At 33.6% G+C, this 27246-nt stretch overlaps 1 protein-coding gene across 1 annotated transcript; it reads left to right on the forward strand.

The window, feature by feature from the left end:
* The first annotated feature begins 1596 nt into the window (after positions 1 to 1596).
* On the forward strand, positions 1597 to 24700 carry LOC134247568 (C-type lectin domain family 17, member A-like). The gene is made up of 4 exons (XM_062729907.1): positions 1597 to 1932; positions 6950 to 7029; positions 24008 to 24089; positions 24477 to 24700. The coding sequence occupies exons 1-4, from the start codon at positions 1656 to 1658 to the stop codon at positions 24698 to 24700; spliced, it is 663 nt and encodes a 220-aa protein (XP_062585891.1). The 5' UTR covers positions 1597 to 1655.
* Positions 24701 to 27246: the final 2546 nt, after the last annotated feature.

Below are 27246 nucleotides of genomic sequence, written 5' to 3' on the forward strand. Positions count from 1 at the left end.
GCGGTGTACCTTAATAGGATAATGAATAGATCTATTTTGGATATTATCTAAAGGTTGCAATTTGTTGAAGTCTCAGACACTGGAAGCATTATCCAAACAGGTACTAAACAAACATTTTTTTAAGCATTAAACCTAAAATCTTCATGACTATATATTTACATTTCCAATGTCTTTGTCCGATGTAATTCAAAATTATCAATGTACTTTATTTCTACATAAATGTTTTGGTTCATCGATAGGCGCGTTAAAAAAATACACGTGTTGGGAGGGACAGATAGAAGCGGGGCTTAGAGCACGTGGATTTACGGAATCAAGAGCATGTAAATATTAGAAATAAATCAGATTTTTATATGATGATGATCAATCGATTGGTTTGCGTGATATTTCTATGCATAAAGGCCGAAGTTATCACGCAAGCCACTCGATTGATAATTTGAATTATAAACGCCTTCATTTAAATTATCATGCAAGCCGCTCGATTGATCACTTGAAACAAAGAAAATTAAATAGCTATTCGTTTAGAATGGAATAAATTTAATTAGAGCAAAACCCCTGCTTTAACAAGATTTTCTGCATTTTTTCATGAAATTACCAGTGCGCTTAAACGCTATACTCAAATACTTTATAATTCTCAACTGTTTTCAGCTTATCCACTCCGATAGTGAATTCAAAATTTGTCTGACTTAGTTTTAAAATGTAATCATATTTGTTGGTGTTTATAAGAACTCTCGAACGTCTACACAAGATATGTACATGTGTACCTTCTTTTACATACGTTCTGAATCTTCTAGAGACTTGGTTATTAAAGCAATGCCATTATAGTAAGGTTGACAATTTTCGATTCACTAGTTCTACCCTAACAAAAAAAATATAGTTAACTATAGTCTACTATAGTTTACTATAGTTAACTATAGTAAATCAAAGTGTCAAAGTTTTCGCCAAAGTTTTTCAAAGTTATCACTATAGTAAACCAAAGTTTTCGAAGTGTCAAAGTTATAACTATAGTAAACTATAGTTTACTATACTTAACTATAGTTTACTATAGTTAACTATAGTTTTTTTTGTTAGGGTATGCCTAACTTGAGATCGTACATGTCTTGTACAGTTGTATCAGATCATGAAAATTCATGAAAACCCTGCCTTTCCATCTTAACAAATGCGCTCTCCCATATATTGTCATCATGTAATAATTCTTCTTAAATCATGACAAACCTCAAGGAACAGCTTTTTAAAAGTACAACGAGTTAACGAGTTTAATATGTGTATTATTTCTAAGTAGCAAATTAAGTTTTAATTAGGGTGATTCGAAGAATTTTTCTGACCAATTTGCAAGTAGCAAAAATGATGTTTAAATGAAGAAATAAACAAGAGAGAAATCCAATACGCATTTAACAATTATTCTTCTCATTTTTGCATATACATATATGCCCGACCTCATTTTCATCCTTTCAACAATGAGAGAAAATCAATCTAGTAAGTAGAAATAATAATCTCTAAAAGCTTTAATGAAAAATTATATAAGACTTGATTGACCTCATAACGATCGATAGGATTTTCAGAACTTATGTTTAACACAAAGTATGATGGTTGCTTGCAGTTTTGTGTTAAATACCCCTTTTCTAACATGCAGTTTAGCAGTTGTACTATTTCATGGAATGCATTGTTTTACAGAAATTCGTGAATTGGGCCTCATCAAAATTAGCAAGTTTGATAATAGGTTGACAAGGAAGACATTCCACATCAATCTAGAACTTGAAGGATTGAGCACCATTTACTGTGGACTTATTTGTACCACTCAAAGGCCTCTTTGTGTTGGAATGTTATATAACTCTATAACTAAATCTTGTAAAATCCTTATATCGCATCTGACTGAACGGTCAGTGAATGACAGAGTGTTGGTAGAGGGATGGGGCGTTTGGATTGACCCAGAAGGTAAGATAATGTCACGGTAGCAAATAAAAAACTATAATGAAGCCTCAAATATTTATTGTCCATCCCCCTTAAATGTTTCAACCACATTTCTGAGGATATTGAATGAATACTAGTTTCCACTGACATATTTCAAAGGATAATGGAAAGGTTTCGAGAGATACCGTGTACGTGTAACTTACACGTACAAGTACACGTAAGCTTGACGTTTTCTCAAACGTGCAAACGTACCTGTGGCATAACAAGATTTCAAATTTTAAATTATATCAAATCAAAGTCACCCTTTGCATAATAGAAGATTTACACCTGCTGGCTGCCACTGATGGAGTAATGGAAGAAGAAATTCTCTTTTCTATCATCGAATCCGACCGAAGAACGTTTGAAAAAAAATTGATGTAGAAAAGTTAACTGTATATTGTTTAACGTCCCTCTCACTCATATGGAGACGCTGAAGATGAGTGCAGATTACTTTTCAGATTTGAAAAATCTGATAAATGAATTGTATTCCGCGCATTACAGATACCCATTCTCATACCTAAGCTGACCTTTACCGCTCATGGCTGTCAAATCAGAGTTTGGATGAATTATCTCATGCTCTTCAAATGACAGGTGCCCCTTTGCAAATTTGTTTGGAAGTTATTGATGGAACTGTTAGAATAATTTGCCGACCATCTATAAATCAAAAGATAGTTTTTAATGGACATAAGGGTCCACGCCCTGAAATACCAAAGCATAGTTTTACCAAACAGTATTATAACGCACATGTTTGGACTCATTGAAGGGAGGCGAAATGATGCTGGATCATTAGCCTTATTCAACAACAAAATGTCAGCAGCTCGTACGTGTTCGGGAAAATTCTAAGCTTGATTTCTTTTCTTGATTATAAGAAAAACACGAAGTTGTACTTGCAGCCAGTTGGAGTCTTTTTAATGGCGTCCATTCTCACTGCATATGTAATTGTCAAACGTGCTTATATGGAAGCGATACTTGAATTTACTTTGGTTAGGATAGCGTTAATATAAACATGTCGTGCGAATATGCTAAGTGACTTATCATTCTTGGATAACCATGAAAAACATAGCCAGATTAAATTAAGAAATTTTATCTCTAACAGATTAAACAGAGACAAAATTGCTGTATCAACTGTGACACAGGAATGATCTATTCTCTATCTGATATCTGAAATATTTTTTTATTTATATTAGAAGACCGGGAACTCTCGTCGTCATCATCTTAAAAAGGTCAAATTAAATTAAGTTCTACACACAAGTACATGAACTCTATTAACCTTCTTCTGGTGACAACCTCTCCATAGCTCTATTTCTCAAGTTGACAGCTTTAGCGTTTTCAAGGGATTCCTTTTTGTCCGTTTCCTTCCGAATCTCTTCTTCGATGCTAGTACAATGTGCGTATATCCTCAAACAAAAGCTCTTTTTCTCTGTACTCTTCTTTACCTTACCTAAATGAACACGAGATTTAGATGAAATAGAAATACTAGTACGTAAGAAATCATGATTTATAGAAAATTTAAACGAAAAATAAAGAATCTAGAAAATAAAGTGTAAATCAATCTGAATTAAAAAATGTTAATTGATTAACAAGGAGCTTACTTTTTAAATAAATATTTTGTCATTTTAATCATGCCGAAATTGAGTTAATAATAGGAGAACCCTCTTCCCTGCTCTTCTGTTGTCTATTTTAAACGTGTCACTGGACATACTTGCACTGACTTTGACCCATTTTCCTTTGATTTTTCACCATCACTTCACATAATAAATATAAATCATCTGTTTTATTAAATCGGACCCTTTTTGCGTGAGAATGTCATGTTGAGTCTGAAATCAAATTCATAATTTACATTATTAAATGAACGAGCACAAAGAAATGTAACATAATTTTAATAAATGAAATAAACTTTCTCTCACTCTCTCTCTGTACTCAAACAAGTACGCCTTTTCACGCATGATCCTACATGTATTTGTGTTTATTAGATCCGTACGGGAACAGCCATTTAATTTTTAAAGGGGAATGGGGGGTGGCACATTTTAGAAATAACCTTTCCTTGAAAGCGTGTTAAGTAGTTCTTCTACCTCCCCCTCTCAACAACCTGGAGATTTTCTTCCTTGTCCAACTAGTTTCAGAGAGAAAAATAATCTGTCCTTGATTATCTTGAAAATAAATAACCTGTTCTTGACTTGTATGAAAATAAATAAATATTTTTGCCAGCGTCCTTTATAATCAAATGTCCGTCCCCTAGTCAGTGCCCCCATATACCTTCGTTCTTCCGATAATTCCTTTTCGTAGCTGAATTACCTGACAAGAGCAAATCTTTATTTTTGTATTTAAACTATTTTTTCATTGATAAAGAGTACAAAGAATAAATCTTACATTCAGAAGGCTTTGACAGTGTAATATGCTTGATACCCTCCTCATATCAAGCAGTATTTTGTTAAATGCTTGGTTAAATCTTAATAAGAGTATGCTATAAATTCTAAAGATCACATTTGTACAAGAATTTCATTCTAGAATTATTTCATAAATGAACAAGTTACTGTCCTTTAAAAAAGGACTGCAATGCGTGGACCATATACATGTATTTCTTACCGAAATTCAATTTAAGAAAATTTCTAGGTGAAGTCAATATTCATGTAGGTTTGTTCACATTTTCTACAATGATCTGCCTTCTTATGACTAATTGTAGTCTCAAAGCAAAATTGTTAAATTTTTACATCCGAGTAGCCTTTAGTTTTGTCAGTTTAAAAAATCGGGCTTTTTTGATAAATGTAACCTATAATTGCTGGGACTTGACATCTGTTCTGGATTTATACAGGAGAAACATATCGTGGGAAAAATAGATCTGTAGTACGCAGATTTTTTTTGTCGGAGCCCTCCCCCCTCCCCACATTAAAAACCGTGGCTACAGACTTCTATCAAACGGTATTTGGATTGCTGACATATCAAATTATTTTGCGAGCCTTGATGCACAACACTAGTGAAAACTTGTTCTATCTTGGACTAGTCGTTGAATGACGTTTTTTTTTCAAGTTGTTAACTTACATGTATCTATTACTGCAAGATCTTCCTGCTTTTTAAAATACTTGTGCCATAGAACCAATGTTTAGTTTGTATATAAAAGTACAAGATATTTCCGAGAATGCTATGATTTCTGACCTTATTTTCAAAAATAAAAATCAACCTCAGTGACAATTTCTAAATGACATATGATAGGGCGTTCATAATTGACACAATATGTCATAAAAAATAACATCTCAACCTCGAAAGCGGGGGACCACAATTCTTTGAATTTGCATGTTTTTTTTTCTTCTACAAATATCAATTTCATTAAAGGTCTTTTCTTCTAATTCTCATTCTAAAATATTGAGAAAAAAAAAATTAATTAGTTTTCATCCAATATGTACATACAGACATAAAAGGTATAATTATGTTTTTAAAATGAAAAAAAATTGTGTGTTAAAATCCATTAATCGACATTTATTTATAAAACATCAGCGCAGCTTAATAATAAATATTCAAAAACTTATTGTGTTACCAATGGCATTACATTTATTTCCATGCCCATTCAATATTAATAATCGCTTCGATTTTCTGTTTGACATCGGGTTCCATGCCACCAAACTCTCTAGAACTTTCAACAAATAGTGAGACCGGACATAAACAGAAAGGATTTGCACATTTTGTTTTTTAATCAATGGCTAGAGCTTATTTCTTTTATACAGTGTATCAGTTAAATCAAGTTTTGATTTAATAATTCATTAATGAAGTTTTATAAAATTAATAACCGCTTGCTTGTTGTCAGTTTTATTGTAAATGCCAGAGAATGAGATCCGCAAACCGGAACCACCACTTTACTCTCTTTAGTGCTATTTTGAGGCTATTAACCGAAAACGAAAGTACACTTTTAATTAAATTTAGGATAATTACTTTTCGACTGAAATCTATATAGAGTTTACGGATATCACCTTATACCTAGTGTATTCCAACAGGCTTAAGTAAGAACTCTTGTGCAGCCGTTTCGAAGATAATTTGCAAATTTTTTTAATTTATATGTGTAAGAGAGAAATTCGGATCCGCCAATGAATATATAAATACGATATGCGGATCTAAAAGCGCGATTCGCCAATGAATTGCATATTCTAATTCGAATAGGGTGAATTATTCTACGGGCAAGTTGCCAGGAGGCAAACTCTCTAGCATTCTCGCGCATGCGTAGCTTGTCCTTTGCCCATGGCATCCGGTGGCATATTCTTATTCGAATAGGGCGAATTATTCTACGGGCAAGTTGCCAAAAGGCGAACTCTCTAGCATTCTCGCGCATGCGTAGCCTTTCGTTTGCCCATGGCATCCGGTTAAACCATCTGGGTCCACGCAAAGAAAAGTCAAAAGTTATAATTCATGTGTAAAAGCTTTTTACAAGTACATTATGACGCCACCGGGTAGTGATGCGCTGATTCTAATGACGTAATACGGATTCCCCCCTGCACATTCAAGTTTACGTACACGTCAAGGTTTCGAAAGCTCTCTAATATTGTTCACATTTACTTAAGATAATTTTCACATTTACTAAGAACTTTTCATCATTTTTAAAGCAGCTTTAAGATTGTGCCATTACGTTTTTTATACAACTTCAGATACATTTACAAACATTATAAAAAAAACAGAAATACCACTTAAAACAAACACGCTGCGAGATACTCCCTACTCCTCCCCCCTTTCCATGTTTTTTTTTTTGTTTTTGGATATTCAATTTTTCTCCATGATTAGGTATCAAAACTATATGGACCGTGACCGTATAAAAATTGAAACATTGTTTACATTTATCTCAATCCCTTCTGTTCCGGAGCATAACATGCTTGTAAGCACTAAAGTTAACAATGGAAATACTAGTCCTGATACAGTATTTAAACGTGGACAATTTGCTTTGTGATACAACATTTATCATATGTATTTACCCTTCTACAACTTATGGAAAATTTACAACATTTTTGAATCTCCATTTCAGCATGTTGGCCCGGATGGTTTCCATTTGCCGGTCATTGTTACCAACTCCATACAGAGGGTGCCCCGTTTGAGGACGCAGTAGTAAGTGAAACATATGGAGATAACGACAGGCGTGGATCCGGGAATTTTTTTTCCATGGGGGGTCCACTCCAGTTAAAAAAAAAAATCCAACCCAGAAATTAGTTGACAAGCAAAAAAAAAAAAGTCATCTCTCCTAAAACGTGCAAATCCTATTGGAGGGGATGCGTTGTTTTCCAAATCGTCTTCATACCTACATGTATGACTTTTCATACCAACTAAACCATATCCAAGCTTTTGAGGAGGGGGGTCCAAGGTCACTCTTTACTTGGTTTAGTATATGAATTTAGTAACTCTGCAAATTCCAGGGGTGCGGACCCCTGACACCCCCCTCTAGATCCGCGCATGAACAAACAGTACTCAAGATCACAAGTCAATAAAGCAATATGAAATAGGAGCAGATCAAACACGGACCCCCAAAACATCAGCGGTAGGATCAGGTACCATGGAGGAGTGAGCATCCCCTGCCGACCGTTCACACCCACCAAGTGCTCCTTGTCATGATCAGGAAATAACGGGAAAATCCGTCATCAATCAGTCATCATTTGACTCAATGATAAATATTATTTGCTGACAAGGCCATTGTATCGACCATGGAACATAGAAAATGATGACTTAAAACAAGATTGCTGATATTCTTGTTTCATCAACTTGTTTGTCAATAATTTACCTTGATTTAGATATTGTTCATACGTACATGTAGAGCATGCTCTTGCGAATTGAATCAACTGCGATATATAAATTCCGTCTGCAGGTGATGATTTATATTGCTGCATAAGGAAGGGAAGTTGACGATAGAAATTCCACAACTAGGCCATTAAAGTTTTTTTGTTTACAGACTTCTTGGTTATAAGTACCAAATATCTTAGAGACCAGCAAGTCTTCATTAGACATAAAGGCGAAATTTTGAAGATAGTCTTAATTCAAAAGTGATATGTATTTCAGATTCGGTGTCAGACAGAGGGGGCGTATTTAGTTGAGGTTGACTCAGTGGAGGAGAACATGTGGATAACAGAAGAATTCGGTGGTATGTTATCAACGATATCTGTTTCAATTAGTTTCGTTTCTTTTTATCCACCGGTTCTTGCTGAGAGATTGGAATATTATCTTATTCTTTCTTTTCTTCGATATGTTTTCACGTCCTGTATATTTCATTTATGAAATGATTTTGTTTTATATATAGTGAAAATACATTGAATATATAAAGATTTTCTCCGTATTTAATAAACTAACCAAAACGTAGTCATAAATAAGGCTTTCTCTTCAATAAATATAAATTTCATGGCCCCAGGGTCAATGATTCTGGTGTAAGGGTGGGACTCTGTAAGAATGCATCAATTCTTTAAAAATCTTCTCTGCTTTTGGGTATCAAACAATGATGCGAAAGGATACCTACTCCAAAATTGTGAGTTTCATAGCCCCTTAGACAGGGGTTCTGGTGTTAAGGTGGGGCACTAATGAATATATTGTAAATAAGCATGAATTCTTTGAAAATCTTCCCCTTTGCTCCTGGTTATTACGCCAATGATTGATTGTATACTGTTTAACGTCCCTCTCCAGAATATTTCGCTGATATGGAGACGTCACCATTGCCGGTGAAGGGCTGCAAATTTAGGCCTATGCTCGGCACTTACGGCCTTTGAGCAGGGAGGGATCTTTATCGTGCCACACCTGCTGTGACACGGGGCCTCGGTTTATACGGTCTCCTCCGAAGGACCGCCCCATTTAGTCGCCTTTTACGACAAGCAAGGGGGTACTGAGGATCTATTCTAACCCGGATCCCCACGGGGTTATTACGCCAATGACCTACGTATATACACATTTATGATGAAGAAATGTGCATCTAGCAAAATGATTAATTTCATGCCCCCCTGGATCAGGGATACCGGGGGAGAAACATAGTCTATAAATAAATTAATGCTTTGAAATCTGCTCTTTGGTATTAATTAAGCATTAATGATGAAAAAAATTGTATGATAAAATTTCCAAAATTTTGAAATATGTTGTCCCAGGGTCAGTGGTTCCTGTTGGATGGGGTGCACAACTGGTTATAAAGTGGAGATTCATTTTCTCTTTATTACTCTGATCCACGTCTAAGTATTAAGTAACCAGAGAAGGCATGTTAAATGTATAATTATGATTAGCAATGGTGTCTCTTTTAAAGTTGTGAATTTCATTGCCAAGGTTTAAAACATAGCATCAAAGTAATTTTGATCGATAACCAGATCAGTTGACTATGACCGAAAAGCAAGCTTTTTTAAAAGTATCTTTTGAAATTGTTGAACAAAGCGTAAACAAAGCGTAAAAATGAGGAACATGTTATGTTATCGAGTTTTGAAAAAAAAAATAATTTAATTGAATTTTATTTATTATTTTCAATCTTTTTAGATTATGCTTGATGTTATCTTGTTTTGAAAACATTTTAAAAAAATGAAATTAAGTATTTTTTTAATGATTTAAGATTATGCTTGGATATGGCTTGGATTTAATGACCGAGAAATGGAAGGGACCTTTAAATGGACACGTCCAGGAAGTCAAGTGGTCTTCATAAATTGGAGACCAGGCGAGCCAAGCAATTCCCAGTCTGATGATTGCGCGGGGCTCTCTGATACAGGGGGTTGGAATGACATGAAATGTAAAAATGTTTTTCGGTTTATCTGTGAGAAGGAAAAACTGTGAGTTTAATGAAACGGAATAAAGAATAAGAAGGAGTGCAAGAACATATAGAATTTTAAAATAAAAAAAATGAAAAGTACAAGGTAAATAAAATAAAAATATTTCTAGTCTGGTTCAAGTAACATGAAAATAACACATTAAAAATGTTTAAAATAGAGCATATAAGTGCACATCGAAACAGAAAACGAGCACAATTCACATCTATTTTATCAACAAAATAATTTTTAAGTATTGTCTTTGCTTTAATTACACGTTTTGTGAACATGTAAACTTTTTAAAATTGTTGTTTATTTCTTAAATATAGCATCCAAATTTTATAATTTTGTTGATTTTTGATGACTATTATTAATTTTATAGAGGTTGTGACATTACTTTTGGATCAACCCTCGTACTAAATGATTGCACGCCTCTTTAATGACTGATGGGACACTTAAAATCAATAACTTCAATTGCTCAATATTGATCATATCATGAGGTCTAAAGTGAACACGGAGATTAAACAGACTCATTTAAATGTGTAAAACGATTACGTCATAAAGTTAACTAGTTACTCTAAAACATGTATTAATATTCATAAGTATTTGCACACAACGTGCACTATCTGAATGTTAGCAGAAAAAAATGAACATGTTAATGTTCCCATTAATACATTAATATAAAATGAAAAAAGGGAAAATTAAAGTAAATGGATCAAAGTTTTCTTAATGACAGCTAAGAGCAGGTATTTCAAATGTTCAAACCTCTCATAACTTTGCTATCAATTTTTAAACTAAAATATATCTTAAATTGTAAGTGGAAAGTTTGACTGTAGAGAATGTAGGATAAATCCAGAACTACACTGTACATGTTTTTTACTGCCAATATTGTTTAAAATAAACATATGTCCGCAATAAGAGAATGCTTAAATTACCAAGTAATTGGTGTTTTTTTTTTTGATTTATTATTACTTATTGAGTTCTGAAAATCTTATCTATTAAAAATTATATGAACGCCTCTTTTCATAATCTTGTCCGAGTATGGTCACGGCCGGGAAATGTCTACAGCTACATGTATAAGTTTGCTAAAAAGAAAAATCAAAAAATATAATTACACATAAATATATAATATTATTGCATAAAAAATTTGGAATACCTTTCTTTGGTAATCTCAGGTGACTTATTGCTATCCGTTTTTGTCCATCGTCGTTAGTTGTGCGTTAACATTTGAACATTTTCAGCTTCTTATCTTCAACCAATTTTAACCAAAATTTGGCATAAATCATCTATGGGTGAAGGGAAACAAAACTTGTGAATTTCATGATCCCCGCCCCCCTGGGGTCTGAGTGACAGGGCCAAAACCACTTAAATTAATGCAATCTTTAAAAATCTTCTTTTCTCCTGGACATCAAGCAGTCAAAGTTATGACATGATTGTATTCAGCATTGAGTCCTCTACCAAACTGTGAAATCCATGGCCCCAGGGTCAGGGGTTCTAGTGCTAGGGTGGGGCTAAATAGATTATATGAAAATGCATTAATTCTTTGAAAATGTTCTTCTCTGGTCATTGAATAAACTAACCAAGTACCCATTTATGTTGAATAAGGCTCTACCGAAATTATGAAATTCATGGCCATTGGGTCAGGGTTTCTAGTGCTAGGGCGGGGCTCTATTAATTACTATTAGTGAAATTGCATAAATTCTTTAAAAATCTTCTTCTCTGCTCCTGTGTCTTAAATAAACTAACCGAGTACAAAGTCATCATGGGCAAGAATGTTTCTTCCAAAATTGTAAATGTCATGGCTCTTGGATCAGGTGTTTTGGTGTTAGGCTCGGGTTCTATTAATTATATCGGGAAATTGTATAAATTCTTTGAAAGTCTTCTCTGCTCCTGTGTATAAGATAAACTTACCAAGTACAAAGTTACGTTGAATAAGACTGCCTCTTCTCTATTTGTAAATTTCAGGGCCCCTGGGTCAGGGGTTCTGGCATTAGCGTGTGACTCTAATGAAATTAATGAATTCTTTGAAAATCTTTTCCTTTGCTCCTTTTTAATATGCCAATGGTCTAATTACATATTTATGATGAAAAAAGTGCCTCTTTCAAAATGGTTGATTTCAAGGGTTCTGGCATTAGGGTGGGGCTCTAGTGAAATTCATGAATTCTTTGAAAATCTTTTCCTTTGCTTCTTATTCATATGGCAATGATCTAATTATATATTTATGATGAGGAAAGGAGCCTCTTTCAAAATGGTTAATTTCAGGGCCCCTGGGTCAGGAATACCGGGGGAGGACGGGGGTACTTTTTGTCTAAAAATAAATTAATGCTTTGAAATCTGCTATTTGGTATTAATCAACAATTTATGATAAAATTTCAAAATATGTGGCCGCCGGGTAAGTTGTTCCTGCGAGATGGGGTGCACAACTGTTGGTTTAAAAGTGGAAATGCATTTTCTCTTTGTTACTCTTGGACGTCTCCATATGAGTGAAAAATTCTCGAGAGGGACGCTAAACAATATACAATCAATCTTTGTTACTCTTATCTACCTCTGGGTATTATTAAGTTACCAAAATTAGCATGCTAAGTGTATAATATAATAAGCAGTGGTGGCTCTTTCAAAATTGTGAATTTCATGGCTTTTGGATTACAACATGAACCACATTCAATTGTTGGAAAGTTGTTACATGATACTCGGGTGACCTATAAGGCCCATAGGCCTCTTGTCACAATACGTCAACAGACTTTTAAATTTAAAAAACAAAACAAACATTATTATACACGAAATCGTCTTTGCACGGAAATATATGTATGGTTGTAACAACCGTAGTAAATAATTCAATCTCTTCTAAAATCCATCTTATTTTATTAGTTAAAAGAATAAGCATATAATTTTTTAAGGTTTTTCTACCCTCACAATTTTAATGGTTCAAAGTACATTTACTATAGGATTAAACGTTCTTTTTTTCAGAATTTATCGATGTGTGAACTCTGCCTTTTTACTCACAAACTTTACCATCGTCTCAAGCCACAGTCCAGAGTCCGCATATAGCTCTCTCCTACCCGTGGCTGCTTGATCACAAAAAGTGTCGTAATGTTGAATATTTACGCCTCTCTATTGTGACGTCATATTCAGTCAGTGGCAAGTTTTGTTTCCATCGCAATCGAAATCAACAACTGACGTCAACAGTATACAAGAAATATTTCCTTTACTGCGATTGGATATTGAAAGGTCGCGATAAAGTTCATCTTCCGACTATGCTTTACTCGCATTGGTCAAAATTTTAATGAGCTACGAAGAATTCTCTCCTCGTTCAACCACGGCCAGAATGGGAGAGGATCGTACATTTTGGCCGTGGTTTGCGACGATGAAACTTTACATAAAAGTGAGAATCAGAATTTATCGATGTGTAAACTTACACATCGATAAATTCTGAAAAAAGAACGTTTAATTCTTATAATTCCATTTACGATTTTTTTTTTAATTATTAAAATTATTTCTCTTTGAGGCCGCCATACAATCCGTTATTTTGGACGGCGTAGGAATACTTTATGCTGCAAAGAAACGTGTACAAGATGAATATCGATAAAATACAACTACATGTATTATTGTCAAAACAATCAATAAATAAACTTATAAAAACGTTGTTTAAGTCATCAAATATCGTGAATACGCGTATTCTCCAAAATAATTCGTCCTTGACCATGGTCATGTTGACATTATCGACAACGTCATAACAAAAGTTGCAGACCGACGACGTCCTCGATTTGCTCTGGTTCGTTCAAAGATTTATGGAGAATATGGGATCTGTACGATGTAAATATATGAATTAAATGCTGAAAAGGCAAGAGTCTGAGGTACGTTTCTTTCCCTTATCACAATGATACCAACTGAGCTGATATGGAACGTCGAGAAAATGACAGCTTGATCAGCAATTTTTTTTTTTAAATTCACACTCGTGATCCGACAGTGACATAAACATAATATTCCCGTCTGTCAGTCCTGTTTATCTCCTTCTCATTTATTCATTCATTCATTTATTACATTTTTACCCGTGAAATACTGCAATTTATTCATTGAATAAAAAATGATATCCTGTCACAGTGTGACGAATATCAGAAGTGCGGGAAAACTCTCGATTTCCCTTCCCATAACGAAGATTGTTGTAAAAAAACTTCCTTGGCCTTATATTAGATAGGTAGAAATAAATAAACCATTCTGACAGCGAATAAAACTGTCAAAAATTACCAAAAATATGTTGCTAAATCCATGTTTACAGTGCTTTCACCTCACTTAGCTATGACGTCTCAACCGCTCAACTATGACGTCATGTAGCCTATAACTGTATTACAAAAAGACAGAAGCAAAGGAAAAATCAAAGATTTTTTAAAAAATATAATAAACAGAAAATTCAATGTTTTGTAGTTGAATATGGAATTTATTTCACTCGTGAGACAGGATTTTTTGATATTTTCACTCGTGCTTCGCACTCGTGAAAATATCAACCAGAAGTCTCTGTCGAGACTGTAGCTCTACTGGTATGTACTTATCAAAAACCATTGCACTATTTTATGTATCTTTGTGTAGTCTACTTGTGTGCCAACTTATTTTGAAATCATACTAGAACTGTAGAAGGAGTAGCGTTTTTAAGGAATTTCACAGAAAATTCTATTTTTAGTAACCATGGTAAAAACGGTTCATCCAAATCAGAAACCGATGCACTATTCTATGTATCTTAGTGTAGTGTACTTGTGTGCCAAGTTATATTGAAATCAGACCAAAACTGTAGAAGGAGTAGCGTTTTAAAAGAATTTCACAGAAAATTCTATTTTTAGTAACCATGGCAACATCGTTCATCGAAATTAAAAACCGATGCACTATTCTATGTATCTTAGTGTAGTCTACTTGTGTGCCAAGTTATATTGAAATCAGACCAAAACTGTAGAAGGAGTAGCGTTTTTAAGGAATTTCACAGAAAATTCTATTTTTAGTAACCATGGTAACACCGTTCATCCAAATCAGAAACCGATGCACTATTCTATGTATCTTAGTGTAGTGTACTTGTGTGCCAAGTTATATTGAAATCAGACCAAAACTGTAGAAGGAGTAGCGTTTTTAAAGAATTTCACAGAAAATTCTATTTTTAGTAACCATGGCAACATCGTTCATCGAAATTAAAAACCGATGCACTATTCTATGTATCTTAGTGTAGTCTACTTGTGTGCCAAGTTATATTGAAATCAGACCAAAACTGTAGAAGGAGTAGCGTTTTTAAGGAATTTCACAGAAAATTCTATTTTTAGTAACCCTGGTAACACCGTTCATTGAAATTAAAAACCGATGCACTATTCTATGTATCTTAGTGTAGTCTACTTGTGTGCCAAGTTATATTGAAATCAGACCAAAACTGTAGAAGGAGTAGCGTTTTTAAGGAATTTCACAGAAAATTCTATTTATAGTAACCATGGCAACACCATTCAACGAATTTAAAAACCGATGCACTATTCTATGTATCTTAGTGTAGCCTACTTGTGTGCCAAGTTATATTGAAATCAGACCAAAACTGTAGAAGGAGTAGCGTTTTTAAGGAATTTCACAGAAAAAACCAATTTTTAGTAGCCATGGCAACACCGTTCATCGAAATCAAAAACCGATGCACTATTCTATGTATCTTAGTGTAGTCTACTTGTGTGCCAAGTTATATTGAGATCAGACCAAAACTGTAGAAGGAGTAGCGTTTTAAAGGAATTTCACAGAAAATTCTATTTTTAGTAACCATGGCAACACCGTTCATCGAAATTAAAAAACGATGCTCTATTCTATGTATCTTAGTGTAGTCTACTTGTGTGCCAAGTTATATTGAAATCAGACTAAAATTGTAGGAGGAGTAGCGTTTTGAAAAATTGTTTACAGACAGACGGACAGACAGACGGACAGACAGACAGACAGACAGACAGACAGACGGACGGACGCCGGACGCATTACTATCGCATAAGCTCTTCTGGTCTCTGACCAGTAGAGCTAAAAATCCTGTCCCACTCGTGAAATAAATTCCATATACAACTACAAAACATTGATTATCCTCTATTTATTATTTTATTTTTTGTAATCATAATTTAGCTAAAAGCCTAAAACGGACTAGAAGTATCTGTTTTCATTGTTTTTACAACAGTCAAGAAAGTAGTTCTGATAGAAAAATTCATCGATGTGTAAACTTTTTCTTGAATTTGTTCTCGTACAATCAAAACACAGGGAATCAATAAATAAAATTAAGATTGGAATTATTCATTATTGCAAAAAATGTATAGGTCGCCATATTAGTTAGGTTAGGAGACATAAATATACAGGATATTTGACAACATAAAAAATATACCGTTTTATTTAAATATTATGATAAAAATTATTTAAAAATTTGTTCAAATGCATAATTCTGAAGCTGGAATTTCCAATATGCTTGCTACTTCTAAGATAATTATGAATTGTGAATTCCAGGGAAATTATTTTACACAAGAAGATATAGAAAATGCCTGAATGAAGATACCTGAAAAGGAGTTAATGATAATTTTACTTAATGTGCATCGTCTTTCTTAAGAAAAATTTGGTAAATTTGTTTTGATTACTTTTTTATCTATTTATCGTTTATTTATATTTTAGCACATGACTTAAGAAATGAATGTAATAATTTTTTCTTTGATCGATGTATCAAAGAAAAATTTGGACGGAAAACTTCATCAATGCGCGTAGCGCATTGATGAAAAAGTTTTCCGTCCAAATTTTTCTTTGATACATCGATCAAAGAAAAAATTATTACATTCATTTCTTATCATTTAATTAAGATTTTAAATTAATAAAATGAAAGTTTCTTTCACATTTCTATTAAATTTATGCATCAAAAACAGTGCGCACGAATACATCACCATAACGTTAACGTTGCTGAAAATTCAAAATGGCTCTAACCATGCTAACGAAAAACGTTCTCAAATATTGTCGTGTGATTACCAACAGTCTCCAAAATAATTTACAGTTCTTTAACACAAAAAACTTACCTGTTGTGTTATCCCTCTGTGTATATTTTCCCCGGTAAGTTATCTAAGTTCGTAAATGTAAAGGGAAGCTACTCAAATATCCAAATAGTTCTAGGTCACAGAAATTTTGGATTTCATTTGCGCATCTTTTCATTTGAATTTCAAACCAAATATATAATTATATACATATCACAACCTGTCAATGCTGTAAAACCTGAAAGAGTCTGCTGCCGATAGTTCAAGATTAAAGAATTCCATCCTCAATTCATGCAGTGTCGTTTTTCTCGATCACTCGTTTCCCACGATTTAACAGATTTTCGGTTTTCCCCGCTTTGGTAGCATAATAAAACTTTTTTTCAGAGTTCTATTGTTTCATACCAGATATCTCAAAGTCAAACATTTAAGAAAAGTATGCCGATTAAACGATTTCTTCCCATCTTTCCCGTAGGCCTAACTGTATTGTCGTCATGCAGACGAATTTAATTTGTTTAGCAAAGGGGGATAATTCAAAATGAAACGAAAGTAGAAAATAAGCCAGGAACCTAACGGACAGGTTCCGAAATTCAGGAAAATATTTATTAAAGCAAAGGTATTTGATTATTCCTTCAAAAAGTAACCTGGAAGCGGGGAATATACATGTACCGACTGTCAAAGTAGTTTCGGCTGCTCAGTGCAACCGAACTCTAGATTTTATTGATGCAGTTATCAAAAGCATTTTTTATCCAATCAGAATCAAGTATTTTATAGAAATTAAATGATATGATAATACAATAGAATAGTTTCAATGCAAGAAAAAGATCGGAGGCATTCCGAATAAATCGTTTATATTGCTTTCACCGTTCACTTTGCGCTTGCGTTTGCGCTCCATTTGCGTTCTGCGTTCGCTCATAAACTTGCGTTCAGCGTTCACACATCATTCATCCTGCGTTCGTTCACCGTTCAAGTGGGAAAGTAGAACGTTTTAGGGACTATATCTATACGTTGGAATTTTGGAAACCCCAGACACTGGAAGCCTTATCCAAAACACGTACTGAAAAGTTTTTCATTAGCATTAAATCAAACTATATATTTACATTTCCAATGTCTTTTTCTGAGATAAAATTACCAGAAAGCTCTTGACTTAGTTTTATTAAAATATAAAATATTGAAATAGAAATTTATTTATTCTTTTCTATAAGGTTTTCTAGGATTGATATGTTTGCAATGGTCACTGAACTACAAGTGTGAAAAGAAAAAGAGAAACAGTGTGAAGATACCACCTGAAAACAGAAATAAAAGAGCTTAAAGATCAACAGAAATCTGAAAATGAAAGGCCAACATCTTGAGTTGATGAAGTACTAAGAATGCAGGGAAAATTACGAAATGTATTCAAATATTACACTGGGATCGCCTACATTAGATTCGCAGGTCTTCTGGTATTTTTTGGACCTGATCAATCCACGATAAAATATGAAAAGGGTCCAAAAATATCAGGAAATTGTCAATGCAAGATGGGCTGTTTTTCACATTATGTAGACTTAGACATAATTTTGGTATAAAAGATCTATCTGTAAGGTTAAAACTATCACTATCGTCATCGGGAATTCTATTCAATACTTGGATTTGACATATGTACTTAAAGTTGGGGCAACTTTGTATTTGACAACATCATGATATTATGCAAAGTAAGCGTTACAGTGATTACAAATAACAGCTTTTTAAAAAGCTTGCCTGACTAAATCAATCAACATCAGCTTGCATGAGGAGTGATAAACCTTTTGAGCAAAATTTTTGTTTTTGAGAACCTTGCAGAAATGAAATCTTGATTTTATTAAACTTTAAGAAGAATCATCTCTACACTACATACTAAAGAGTTGGTATTCTGTGGCGGTTTTCTGAAAGTGGAGTGATCTGCCCTTGGATCTGAATTAATATGATGTCGACCTTCTTTGTAACACCTATTATAAAATCTGTTACCAACTCATGCATTGTAAACATTCTAAAAGATGGATAAAATTAAATAAATATTTTCTCGGCTGAAGTAAACAGTAGTAATGTATGTTCATTTATTTTTTTCTTACGGGGGGGGGGGGGGGGGGGGGTAGTCCCACTATCATATATTTACAGGGTTCTCCATCATTTGAAATGTTACTGTGTTGCAGAGTTTACGCGAAGCACTCAAATTTCGCGATATTTTCGCGATCAAATTCGCAACTGAATCACTATTCATTATAATTACAAAAGGATACATACACACAATTATTTAAAAATCGCTAATACGTTATACAAATGTAATGGTCGTACATATTGATAAAAGTAAAAACGCGTTTTGAAAGCAGAGGAAATTCTGACCAATACCGTCAAACTACTTAACATTTTTGTAAAAAATGCTGTGATTATTTATCAGTTTTCTTGATCGAGTTATGGCATTACAAAAAAAAAAGAAACTTCAGAACAGTAAAATATTTTAAAGAGTTCCTTGAACATTTTTTAAAATTTTAAGCAATGTATTTACATCAATTAAATGACTTCGGTACGATGTTATGTTTGACTTACAGTGCCAATATAATTCTAGAGCCGTAGCTCTAAAGAAGACATAATTATTTAAATACATGTATTATTTTTTTCAAATAATACCATGCATTTTATAGCAACTACCAATTAACCGTTACATGGAAGTGTGAAAACAAATTATTTGTCTTTGTTCCGTCATGCGTAAAGTCAGGCGAAGGTCAAGCAGATAATTGATTATGCAAGGTGAAGCCCTAGTAATTAAGTGCTCTAACTTTTAAAATTGAAAGACGGTAGAACAGTTTCAGTAAGAGGGAAGAACAACGAACTCTAACTTTTGATTCCCGCCTACATTTTGCACCCATTAAATTCAATTTTAATGGCAATTTGGCCATTAAATCTTTGTTTAATACAAAGAACAGTTCTATGGTAATTGATTAATCATTTTATTTCCAGCGCTAGATAGTAAATTATCATAAATTCCAGCTCTTGAAAAAAGGGGGGTGGGCGATATTTTCTGGTGAAAGCGAACTTTCAAGAATTACCATATTTTGAAATAGTCTTAAATATCATAAAATGTATCTCATATCTTTTCTTATGTTTTACGCAAATAAATAAAACATATATAAATAAATAAAATACAATTATTTAGTTGTAAATAGCTTTGAAATTGATGAAAAATCTGCATTTTTTCCGTTTTTTGTCTATAAACATATGTTCCCCCCCGTGAAACACAAAAAGCTTTGGCATAAATTTGTTAAATGACAGTCCATATTACCTGTAAAAAGGAATTTTTGTTTCACGGGGGGGGGGAAGATGTTTTAAAAATATTTTCCGTTTTCTAAAGTGAAAAACACAAGTTTGACCAAAATTATAGAGTTATCTCTCTTCGGTATCCCAAATAAGTAACGCTTTATGAAAATTCATTTAAATATCTAAAAAAATTTCGAAAATCATTCGAAAATGGTAACTTTTGAGAATTGACTTAGAGGTAGGCGGGAGAACAATACTATCGTTCGTGGTTCTTTGTGTGTTTATATTTATAGATCTTACTGTGTCGGCAAAATTTTTACTGTGTCGCTAGCATAAAATTTGAATCGTTATTGTGTCGGAGAAAATTTTACTGTGTCGGGAGCAACACAGTAAAACAGCTCATGGAGAACCCTGATTGAGAATGAAATAAGTAAATTCACTACTTAGAACTGTGTGGAATGAAAAATCCAAGATTTTGCACTTGTTTCTTATTTATTGTGTGCATCTAAACAGAGACATATAATAGATCATGCATCTGGAGACCATGACTTTGTTGAAATGCGTTATTTATTATTATTGGACTAGTCCATTTATGGAATAAACCAACCCCAGGATCGGGAGACAAATTAGATAAATCATTTCTTTAGTGTTGCATGTCCGTATACTGATTTACCCACCTCTGTTGATTTTTCCGTGAAATCCTGGCTTACGATTGGTTGAAGTCTGTCACGTGTTACTTATACCCAGTCAGTTGTAAATCTATACCCGGTCAGTTGTAATCTATGCCCAGTCGATGTATTACGTCACAAATACAGCGTGACGTCATAATAGGCACCGTATAAGCGTAACAGGAAGCATGTAGCAGAGAATCACATCAATAAACCACAGATTTTACGTAAATATTTCATCGGTGGGGTAAATTCGTTACATACCGGTAGTCTTTTAGTGACAGGGTACGGTCCCGCCTCGCCAGGTATGAAATTTACTAACCAGGTATCATCCCGTACCATGTCATTAAAAGACTATGCAACTAATTATACTATACGACATGTTTAAAAAAATGAGATAAACATTCATTTGTAGATAGGATGTCTGAAGCATTAGAAGGAGGTTAAAAGGAAATAAGTCAACTACTACTTTAAAGGCATTTATTGGTTGTGATTCAAATGGTTCAGTGATTTTTGCAACCAGTATGCATTTCAGATTAAGAAATATGTGAACAGTCTGGGTTTTATTATGTTCTTGAAACAATGCAGTCAAAGGGTTATGTTAAAGATGATGATGCTATCATGCCTGACAAAGGTGCCTAACGTCACCTTGTTAAAAACAAGATTTTCGTGATAAATAGGAAAAGATTTGGGAAATATATATACATATCCAGCTTTAAAGGAGCATTGAGACTCCGTTATCGCATTAATTTTAATTTACAAACTAAGTGAGTCCGGCGATTGATTTTTTCGCATCGACCTCCGGCATCTTGCAGCAACTTGTACGAAGTCATCCAAAATGAATATCTGAATATTATAGATATTTCCTTGGGTAAAGTAATTCAAACCCTTCTGTAAACCTTCATCTGATAATTTTTGAACTTTTGAGTAGGCACTTCACACAGAAATCGTATTGAATCGACTTTAAACTGTCGGTCGCCACCGAGGATGATGCAGCCAGCATCGCCATAATGTGGGACTTAGCAACAGTAGCTAAGGTGGGCGGAGCTTCAGAAGACAAGTCGGAACTTTGAACTAATTAGACCCCCCGAATGATTTTGATAGAAATTTCAGTAGTTATGTTAAGCACGAAAATATAATGGTTGCATGCCGTGTTATGTTGGGATCCCTTTTTCCAATATGTACTATTGCAGTTGTACTTTTTCATGAAATTCATTGTTTTACTGAGATTCGTGAATTGGGCCTAATCAAGGATAGCCAATTTGATAATAAGTTGCCTTCGAAAACATTCCACTACACTTTACAAATCGAAGGATATAGTGGCGTCTACTGTGGACATATTTGTACCACTCAAAAACCTCTTTGTGTTGGAATGTTATATAAATCTATAACTAAATCTTGTAAAATCCTTATATCTCACCTGACTGAACGGTCAGTGAATGCTGGAATGCAGGTAGAGGGATGGGGCGTTTGGATTGACCCAGACGGTAAGACTATTATCATTCTTGGTATTATAGATGTAGAAGTAAACTATGCAAGTCAAGAATTATGAAGATGGTTGTTATTTATCCCCCTTAAATAATAAACGATATCTAAAAGGATTCTGAATACTTACATATTTCCAAAGAGAATATTGTTTACAGTTACTAATAATTATTAAGTTCTTTTTGCCATTTTTAAAGCAGCTTTAAGCTTTTAGTCATCTGGCTTTTTTTAATTTCAACTTCAAATACATTTATAAACATTTAAATGAAATCGGTAATAAAACTTATAACAAATACGCTGCGAAATTTCTCTTTCAGGATTTTTGGGATATTCACTTTTTTCTTTATGAATAGATTTCTATTAAGATGGCCAATTAGGTATCAGAAGTATTGAACGTATGAAAATTTAAATATTATTGGATATACTTATCACCGTCTCTACTGTTCCGGAACATAATATACTTGTAAGCATTGAATTAAACACAGGAGATACTTTAGTCCCGATGCCGTATTAAAACGCTGAACATTTACTCTGGAGACTAGAATACAGTATATTATTATACTGCCACTTGTAAAGCGGGATGGTATATTGAAATTTGGATGTCTGTACGTCCGTCTTTTACGCCTTGGGGTACCTATCTCTTGTCAACTCCTCATCTCATACCACTGAATGAATTTTGATGAAACTTTTATGGAATCTTTGTTTCATAATGCCATAGTGACCTCCTATTTTATTTTCTGATCCGACATATATTTTCGGTTTCCCATAGAAAAGCATGGACTGGACACTGTCATTAGATTCATATGGGAGGCAGGGTATAATTAAGTGAGCTCATTGATTACTGTACCTTTATTTTTTTTCCTTTTACAATTTACGAAAAAAATTACAACATTTATTAATCTGTTTTCAGCATGTTCATCTGGGTGGTTTCCATTTGCAGGGCATTGTTACCATCTCTATACAGCGCGTGCTCCCTTTGATGAGGCAGTGGTAAGCATTTAATAATGAGGACATTCAAAGCTCTATTTCATGTTAAAGAGTCCGCGTTTGCCTCGTTTCTGAAACCAAATATCAGGAAAAAAACAAATCAGGAGATCTTAAATTTATCATTCTCATAGAAACTTTATTTCAACCACTTTCCTTTATGGTATGTCTCCACTTAGTCATATTACATGTGCATTTATTTTAAGCTTTTCATTTCTTGATTCTCCTAAAAAAATAAAATATTGATTTTTTACCTAAAGATTAATTTACTGATTTTACGTCCCATTCGATAATTTTTCACTCATATACGTCCGCATATACCTTTTAGTTTATTTCTCAGGTCCGTTGAACAGTGATGGGATCTTTATCTTGTAAATGCCTATACGGGATCTCCGTTTTAAGGCAGAATCCGAAGGACGCGCTGCTTTTGTTTCAAGTGTCGATCGTATGGCGAAGGAACAGTTGCTACCCATTTTTTTTCGATTTAGGTCCGTCGCTGTCGAGATTTAAACTCGCAACCTCCCAATCACCAAGCGAGCGCTCTAATGACTCAATTACCGTGAATGGTCTCTACTAAAAAGAAAGTGAATAAATAATATTTCAAATATCGTCATATTCTTTTCTTAAAAGTAAGTTTTACTTTTTTGGTCCGTGTGTTTTTTTTTTTGCAAACAGGTAGCTAGGATTTATTTTTAAAGAAAATTTGACACTAGACATGACAGTGTTACCATTTTGTAGAAAAATTGGTTCAAGTTACACCCATTCCTCTATCAATCTTCACGATTGATTGATTGATTGATCACTCATATAGTCATCACAAAGTTTTTTTTTAAATTATGACTCTTGGAGACCAGCAAGTCTTCATTAGACCAAAAGATAAAAATTTTGAAGATAACTTTTATTTGAAATATCAACTTTAATCTCTCAGATTCGGTGTCAGACAGAAGGGGCGTATTTAGTTGAGGTTGACTCAGTGGAGGAGAACATGTGGATAACAGAAGAATTCGGTGGTATGTTATCAACGATATCTTTCAATTAGTTCCATTTTTTTATCCACCGGTTTTCGCTGAAAAATTGGAATATTATCTTGTTTTTTCTTTTCTTCGATATGTTTTCACGTCCTTGTATTTTTCAATAAAGTTTTCGTAAATGTACCCAACATGTACTCATTTATGAAATGATTTTGTTTAAAACACTCTAATTGTACTAATAAGTATTCTAAAGTTGATATTTAAAATGTCCTTGAGTTTCTGACTGGAAAAACCTGATTAATCTTTGGAGATCTTTTGGAAAGTTATAAAGACGACATATGGATGTACAATTTTCCAGTGAGATTTGGATAAAAAATATTTTTTTTCAGACACGTGTCCTTTTTTGTCTTTTTTTAATAATTTAAGATTATGCTTGGATATGGCTTGGATTTAATGACCGAGAAATGGAAGGGACCTTTAAATGGACTCGTCCAGGAAGTCACGTGGTCTTCACGAATTGGAGACCTGGCGAGCCTAGCAATTCCCAGTCTGACGATTGCGCGGGACTTTCAAAAACAGGAGTTTGGAATGACATGAGTTGTACAATCGCTTTTCGGTTTATCTGTGAGAAGGACAAACTGAGAGTTTAATAAAACGGAACAAAGGATGAGAAATACGTGTATATTTTTTTTTTCATTTATAAAGTGTACACTGAAATTATACTAATTATACTAAAAAAATGACTAGCAAAAAGTCGTAGAAAGGGAAGAATTTTTTATTCTTTTTCCCTACATATAATTGAATTTCTTTTTCTTTTCTAGTAAAATGCAAACATTTCATGATCATGCATTATTTGTAAAATACGGAACACACATTTAAAGTTGTATAATTCCGATCTTAATTTATTGATTTATCACGATTGAAAAACCTTTTTTTGGGTGCCGCTTTTGCGTCTGACGACGTAATTTCAGCACACTCAACTCTAATATCACCTTGAAAATTACGATAACAGACCCCTGCCTTTGGTGTCATTAAGTACAATTCTCTGTCATCCTTCGACTTTCAGTAAGGTGTGGCAATCTCGACGCTATGTAATAAGTGACTCTCAAATGGCGACATAGATTCTCATTCTTTAAGAAATTAATAACATCAGCAACTTTAAATTGTTGCTGACAAAAATGACAACTCAAGTCCCACATCTTTGCTGTACGAAACGCTATTATGGGATCCTTGCTACGCTTGTAGACATTCGCCCGAAATTTTATCCCATGTATATTTCAAAAGTGGATGAAAGGCTGTTTAGATTTCCTACGCTTATTATGTAACGTCGAGAATGTCACGCCTTATTAAAAATTCAAGGATAACAGAGAATTGTACAATGTTTTAAAAATTGGCACATTACTTTGGTAATGTCAGGTTTTCATTGATTTTATTTTTTGATTTAAGTCCTTAATATTAACAGAGAAACAATTGACATACGTGAACAAGAGTGAGCTATTGATCATTAATAATACCCCTGATCCGATGTGAATGTACACAATCATGTTAATATACTCAGGTTCCTTTATGGACAGACATACAAATAAAGAGGACGTTGACATTGGATTTGAACGAAAAAAAATGAAACCCGCCATATGACATTTCTGCTAAAAGAGTGAGCTAAAATTTCAATTATCTGTAATGAGTAGTTACTGAGAAAACAGTGAAGAAAATTTGTTACATGTATTAATGGTACAGAAAGTCGCACGGATAAACAGGAAGTAGTCATCGAATTTGAACAAAAATAAGTCCAATATTGCATGCAACAGCAGAGAATTTGCAAAAATTACAAGCATCTGCTATAAGTAGTTTCGGATAAAACTGCGACCAAAAAGTTGTTACGGACAGACAAAAGGACGGACAGACAGGCAGACACACAAGGGTAAAACCGCATACCCCTCTCTCCTTCGGATATTCTGGGTTTCATTGGTGTGTCAACAGAGCATAATCGGCCTTCTTATAATCGTCAATATAATTACCCTGAAAATATTTGTTTAAAGATTCCTAATTCTAAGGAACATTATTGCTATGCAAAATTTTTTCAGCATTTGTTGAATGTTTACAGCTTAAAACATTACTTATCAACGGCTTTTGAGGACACTCTCGTGTATTAAGGAATTATGTGTATTATACTAACTTCCAGTTGGTGTTCACAGGGTGTCTTCTTGTCTCATTCGGCCTTATTCACTTCCTGACCTTTCCCGTAGCGATGAAGGTCTTTAAAAAAGAAAATACCATTTTTTCCAATAATTCAAGGGTTCTTCGAGGGTTGTCCGGTAAAATCAAGTTGTCTAGGTCGAAAAGAAATCATCACTGCCTTCTGAAATTTTCACTACTTTTAGTACATATATTATGAATATACACAGAAAATTTCAAATAGATATATACATAAATAAACAGATGAAATATTTATATATAGTAAATAAAATCGTTTTCCATTGTTATTCTATTTCTAACATTTCAATTCATCTTTCTGCCACAGTATTTATTGATATTCATATTATTTGAATTTTTATTTAAGAAAACAATTCTTTTCACAATAGATCTTCCATAAAGCCCTTTATGCTTATTAATTAGTATTACTAGTATGTAAGAGTATGATGTGTTCTAAATTATGACTCTAAATTTTGGCAAGAGTTACCTCCCTCTGTTTTTAATTAATAAAAAATCAATTTAAAAATTTTTGTCCGGTAAAAAAATTGTTTTCCATTGTTATTCTATTTCTAACATTTCAATGCATCTTTTTACCACTGTATTTATTGATATTCATATTATTTGAATTTTTATTCAAGAAAAAAAAAACTCTTCCCCATAGACTACAATGTAATCTTTGTTACATATGTAATTATCTTCGGCTTAATTAATTTAATTTTTGAAACTTTCTCGCGGGCATTCCTTTTCTACTATGAAATGCTTTAATTTGATATCAGAGTATTGTGAAGGACATTTAAGAGTAGAGAATTTGGTCTTATTAGGGATGGGAATTCTAAAATCGATTTCGCATATTATGAATTAAATTTTAATTTACCGTTCAAGAGTTCTCTTAGATTCTCTTAAGTTCTTTGTTTAGTAAGACGCTTTCATACGACTTGTACATAACGTTTTATTTTTTAATTATGGCTTCATGGTCAAATTCTGATTTTTCTCTACTTGCCGT

Source organism: Saccostrea cucullata, unplaced genomic scaffold (genome assembly GCF_032062105.1).
Source record: "Saccostrea cucullata isolate Sc308-1 unplaced genomic scaffold, CSIRO_AGI_Scuc_v1 ctg1997, whole genome shotgun sequence".
Taxonomy (NCBI): Eukaryota; Metazoa; Mollusca; class Bivalvia; order Ostreida; family Ostreidae; genus Saccostrea; species Saccostrea cuccullata.

Excerpts from the sequence above, each read along its gene's own strand:
- LOC134247568 (XM_062729907.1), top strand. The coding sequence starts at position 1,656 with ATGCATTGTTTTACAGAAATTCGTGAATTGGGCCTCATCAAAATTAGC. Across the intron at positions 1,933-6,949 it reads CGTTTGGATTGACCCAGAAG|CATGTTGGCCCGGATGGTTT; the intron begins GTAAGATAATGT and ends TCTCCATTTCAG. Across the intron at positions 7,030-24,007 it reads CCCCGTTTGAGGACGCAGTA|ATTCGGTGTCAGACAGAAGG; the intron begins GTAAGTGAAACA and ends TTAATCTCTCAG.